The sequence below is a fragment of the Argiope bruennichi genome, chromosome 6, assembly GCF_947563725.1.
Source record: "Argiope bruennichi chromosome 6, qqArgBrue1.1, whole genome shotgun sequence".
In the NCBI taxonomy this organism is placed as follows: domain Eukaryota; kingdom Metazoa; phylum Arthropoda; class Arachnida; order Araneae; family Araneidae; genus Argiope; species Argiope bruennichi.
This window is the reverse complement of record NC_079156.1, coordinates 126,809,896-126,816,047: the sequence shown is the minus strand read 5'-3', so window position 1 is coordinate 126,816,047 and position 6,152 is coordinate 126,809,896. Positions and strand designations below refer to the sequence as shown.

General features: G+C 29.2%; 1 protein-coding gene across 1 annotated transcript; it reads right to left on the bottom strand.

The window, feature by feature from the left end:
- Positions 1–4,899: 4,899 nt before the first annotated feature.
- On the bottom strand, positions 4,900–5,475 carry LOC129972004 (zinc finger protein 84-like). Its single transcript, XM_056085984.1, has one exon. It carries the CDS (start codon positions 5,473–5,475, stop codon positions 4,900–4,902), a length of 576 nt encoding a protein of 191 aa, XP_055941959.1.
- Between the last annotated feature and the right edge of the window lie 677 nt (positions 5,476–6,152).

The following is a 6,152-nucleotide window of genomic DNA, read 5'->3' as shown; positions in this document are numbered from 1 at the left end:
ACTTCTTCCTTATTTGAAACAGCGATAAATGTATAATCTCAGGTTTTTTATTTTCGTTTTATCGGAAAGAGTGACTTAAATACAGAGAATTCTCAATCGAATTTTCTGTAGAATTCTCTTTCACTTCATCGTGCTCTTTATCCCATTCCACAGGGCGTTGTCTTGAATACTTTAGTCAAAGTTATGGAAAAAGCAGTTGAGATTTTCACCATGTGTCCCAACATTATCACAACGTTTGCAACGGTATTGATGTATTAATTTTCAATTTAAATAAAATTCTGTCTTTTCGAATGTGTAAAATAAATTATTATTGAAGAGAAAAATTTAAGATTTTTGTTTATTTAGGATCTTTATAATGTTGCCATTCGGATGAGTTTTAAAATTTCCCTGCTCTTTATAAAGTTAAAACAGATTCAACACTTGAATAAATTATGAATTGATCGTTTCTTGAATGACATTCTAGAGCCCATTATGCTAAATTTATATACGGGATTTGATCCTAATGAAGAATACGAAACCTTTTATTTAAAATCGTTCTTCGCTTTATAATATTACTAATTAATCTACGACATTTTTTGATTTATTTCAATCTGCAAACCAGTAAGTTAGAATAAAAATACGATTCAGAAAGTCTTGCACTAGAGCATATTCAGAGTAGAAGAAATGAGCGATGGAAGAACTTATTTTTAATCTGAGTTCTGCTCTTGATTCGAATTTATTACTGTGAGTGAATTTTCGGGATTGATTTGAACAATGAAAATCCCTGTGGTATTAAGAATGTCAAAGAAGATATAATAAAATAAGATGAAAATAAAAGGATAAGAATTTAAGATAGAAGTATACATGTTTATGAAGTAAAAATTTACATTTCACCAAATTTTATTAAAAATATTTGCTATGATTTTATTTTTTCAATTGCACTAATAGCTATGAAACGGTTAAAAATATTTCATTAAATATTTTATATGAACAAATTAATTTTTTTTTCTTCTCCTCATGCCCAATAAAGTAAGTTTTCGTTTCGATTTTATTTGCTGGCAGTCAAAACTTTTTTATGCATATTTATAATTATTTACTTCAAAGATATATTTCTGTAATCAGATTTGGGAATGGGACTGAGAAGAAATATAATAACAGTAAAATCAAAACCGGATCCCTGCTATCAGTTCATCTTTAACAGTTTGAGAGTTCTATTTTAAATATTTATCAAGCGTAAATCTTGTTGATGATCTATCCCACGCCATTTGAACTTTATTTAAAACTGAGAAGCTAATTCAAAATAAGCATGTTTAAAGTACGGAAAATATTTTTAAATAACTGGATAAAACCTTGTTATTTATATTGCATATTCACCCTGCTGACAATTACTAAAAATCAATTTCTTTTGAAAGAATATTTAATTTGGTATAATAAGGAAAATAAACATTCTTAAATAAGTGCAATTTTTTGGGCAAATAAAGCATATTCAAAATATTTTCATCATCAACAACAACAAAAAAAAAACGAGATTTCGTATTTATTGCATGAAAATAAAATCATAGTTTTGTTTTATGTTGTTTCGTCCTCTTCAAAATTCTTCAAAAAAGTATAAAATTAAAAAAAATCCGAAATAATTTCGCAGATTCTAAGTGAAGAAAGCTGCATTTTGTCTCTAGTCCCTAGTTGTTGATTCCTACCGCTAGAACTTTATCCATTAAATACTTCACCAACCACTCAAAAATGTCAGCTAAATTTCTATCAAAAAATTATTTCTTGTAATAGTAACCGAAAGAAATAATTTTATTTTCATCAAAAGTTAAAACTATTTAATAACTAGTGAAATCCTAAATCAAAAATTCAGTATTTAACAAATATATTTTTTTATTACAAAATTTGATTCTCTCCTCAATGTTATCTCTTCGAGGTATTGAATTCAACACAGGATCATAATTTTTCAGAGCGCGAGTTTTCGTAAGATTAGAAAAATATGAATGTACGGAGTCCGTGTTTTCCTTTTTTTTATTAACCATAATTTCTCTGCCCTTTAATTGCACTATCATTTCATTCCACAAATTAGCAGTTTCAGTGACTAATCTTCCCATCAGAAGGTTTAATAAATGAGCTATTCTAATGACGAATCGATTAGAAATTTAATATCCCGTCTCTGAAAGATAATATGGCTAAAATGTTCTATACTGGAGACCACCGAAAACTGATGAGAGAGACACTTTACAGAGAATGACCAAGTGAACCCCACTCCCCTCATTTATAAATTTGTCATTTTAGAGGGAAGACCTTTATTATTAGACTTAACTTGTAGCATATTCCAACGAACAGACGATATTTTAGCGGAATCAACATCCAGGAGTGAATCGTAATGTCATGAAATGGAATGCTTTGCAACCAGGTCGCAGTAGCCACATTTTAAAATTGAAGTTCCGATCAGAAATCCGCTAATCTCTAATTTTACTGTGGGTGGAAACAAGAAGCATATTTTTCTACATAAATTGTTTGAAGGGGCATTATTGAATAGTATTTTGATCTCACGCAAGTTTCAACAGATCGATATTAACATTCTTATAACACGACTGCATAAATGATCGAATTCTTCGTCGTGCATGGTAAAGATAAACTGGAATGAAAGCTCCTATCAAATAAACAATCAACGAAACAATTTTTAATGATTTTCTATTTTCGATTATTTATATATTGACAATTATGTTAGCGATTTTGAAAACGTACGGACATGTTAATTAATATTGAATTCACTAGATTATCGAGTTTAGCATCAATATTTAAATAAAATTCTTAAAGTTTAAAAACGTAAACAGCTTTTAGTTTAAATTTAATATAGGCTTATCAGTTTAATATAGGCTTATCATAGCAAAAAAAGACTTTTCACTTACAATAATGTCTAGAATTTGTATCAATATGATTCCAAATTATTATATGTCATACCAACTCAGTCAAATACTTCTAGTAAACACGTTTTACAACTAGTAAACAGATATAAATTCTAATGTCTTTCTATTGCAAATTTCAGAAGAATGCATCTCATCCTCATTTTCATTATATGAAGCTCGAACAAATTCTTGCATATATTCACCTATATTATATTTGATATCGTCAATTAACGTTATTTTGTTATTATATCTTTTTCTAATTCGGATAGCTTCGATATGATGCAAAATCAGAATCTTGGGTTAAGAATTGTTGAATAGAAGGCATGAAAAACGAGACAAGTGAAGATACGACTGATTATCCTTTTCTTGTTTTCCTGTGACCACTTTATCATTACAACTATGGTATTAGTAATACGCTATTCGAAATTTAAACGATGCTTAAATGACTTTCAAGTTAATTGCATTAAGACCATTCAATTCATCTCCAGGAAATGATTCGAAGACAGGACAATTTATTATCGCATAGAAGAAAAGATTGAAGATCAGATCCCTCGGCACATCCACACAAAACAATAGTCTAAGAAACAAGATTAGATTATATTACAAAAAATGCCAGCAATATTACAAATGGCTACATTTAAATACTTTTCAGTCCAGCAGGATTCGAGATGAAACATTGATTATTTATACAAAAAAAATGTTCAAACATTTTTATACAAATATACTTTATATTTGAACCATTCATCGTGAAAATTCAGCCAAATCATAATATCTGGACCATAATCAAAATGAAAATAGAAGAAGAAATGTTAATTAAAACAATTAAATCGATCAGAGTTTTACTTCAATAATGAAACGTATTGCTGTAAAATAAGTTTAAAAGAAGATTTTTAATTTGTTAAAAAGAGAAAACGCAATTACACGCTTAAAACTTGTATCATTGAAAGGATTATGACCTATTTTAGTATGATGTAATAATAATTTTTTGCTTAGGAAATTTTTGCGAAAATGTCGCTTGTTTTTTAATTAAATTACTAAAAAGCATTACAAAAGCCTCATTTCGAGCTGCAAATTCACAACATTGAAAATGTGTATTTTCCAACGCTGAGAGCTCTAATTTTCCTTTCACATGTCACCACGTTTAGCTTTAATATTAAAAGAGTCACAAGTCATTGAAGATGTAATTGACACTCAATTTACCGAATTTAATCCTTTATTGCAAATTATAACAAAGAATTTCTTTAAAAAGAAAGAAAAATCACGGTAACATGTGGTTCTGGTGTCTAATATAAAAATATTAATTAAATTAATTACAAAATTGCGTTAAATATCACTTATCGAACATGATTTCAAAACATAAAGAAAGATAATTTTGGTGAAATTCGTTATTAATATTTATAAGAGAATTCACATTTTGTCGATATTTTCCATTCGGAAATATATAAAATCATTTTTTAATTAAACATCAAGTTAAAACATATTCTGCTTACGTCAATTGAAAATCACAATGTTGCAGTCGATTATTACAATTATTATTCGAACCTTAACATTTTTACTGGGTTTTAAGTAATTGTAATAAGTACCATTACTTAAAACTAGCACTTAGTTGACATCTAAAGCTTTGCTCAAATACTCGGGAGAACTAGACCGCTAAAAGTGAACATCATTACATTTGGAAAATATTTAATTTATGAATGAAAGCCAAAATAAGGAAAAATGATTGCCGTATTGGAAGGGAGCAGAAAAATGTATTTTTGGTTTACTAGGGTTTAGTGATTAGGATCAAAAACTACGAGAAAAGATGCAAAATTAAAAACAATAAAAACTTTAATAAAAAGTCATTTGAACAGAAAATCATATTTTCATTGTCAATACCCAATTCAAAAATGTAAGAGCTTACATGCTTAAAATCTAGAAATGTGCTTCTTCAAAATAGTTAAATTCCTAAAGTTTTTGAAATTAAATTATAACAATGACAATTTTTTCAACTCAGTAATGAATTTGAAGGAGTTTCATACTAATATAAAAGAATTATTTCTGTACTTCGCAAATTAGTATCACTCGTGCTTTCTTTTGTGATGACTTTTACAATTGCTGCTGTTTGTGAAAGACTTTTCACAAGTTGGACATTTATATGGCCTTTCTCCAGTGTGCGTCCTGGCATGTATTTTAAGATGGCCATTTCAGCAAAATCTTTATTACAGAAGTCGCACACATAAGGCCTTTCGCCAGTATGTATTCGATAATGGATGATGAAATTTTCTTTCCGACTGCATTTTTTTCCGAATATACCGCATTCATAAGGCTTTTCGCCAGTGTGCATTCTGTAATGTCGGTCGAAATCTGATTTAGAAGAGAATTTTTTCTTGCATATATTGCACATAAAGGGCTCATTGCCAGTTTGTGTTTGATAATTCAGTTTAAGAGGATTCTTACGGAGACAGATTCCAGAAGGTTCAGCCACAGCATTGTCATCTTTTTTGGCAGAATGAAGTTCCTTCACGTAGGTAGCCATTTTCGTCTTCTTACTGTGAACCTGAGAGTGCACTTCGAGTGAAATATGTTCATCATTTACACATTCTGACACTTGCATTTTGCAATTTTTCGGCTCGTTATCTCCTGGGACTGAGAAGAAATGTAACATCAGTAAAATAAAATCCAGAAGCAAATCTTGGAATCCTTTCATCTTTAGCAGTTTGGAGGTTTCTATTTCAAATATTTCACTAGCATAAATTTTGCTGAAAATTAACAGTATGTTCCACGTCTTTTGTCCATTGCTCTAAATTAAAAGGTCCATTTTTAAGCACGTAAAGAAGAGTACAGAAATACTGAGCACACCGTTGTTACTTATTTTACACACTCAACGTGATGACAAGTACTGAAAATTAATTTCTTTAGAAAAAAATAATTTGATATAAATAAGGGAATAAATATTTTTATATAAATGCAAATTTTGTCTGAAAAAGAAACATGATGCAACGTATTTTCAATAAAAGGAGATCTGGTGTTCATTACATGAAAATTAAATCATCATGTAAATTGAATTTTAACACTAGTTCCGTGGTACTCGAATCCTTCCTCTGACGCTTAATCTATTAAATACCGTAACATCCACCGCAGGATGTCGACTGAATTTCGACAATCTATTTTTTTCCATTTCATGTACTCGTAAGGGAAAGCAATAATTTAATGCTCATCAAAAGGTAAGTCGATTTTATACCTAGTAAAATCTTGAGTCAAAAATTCAGTATTTACCACATTTATCTTTTA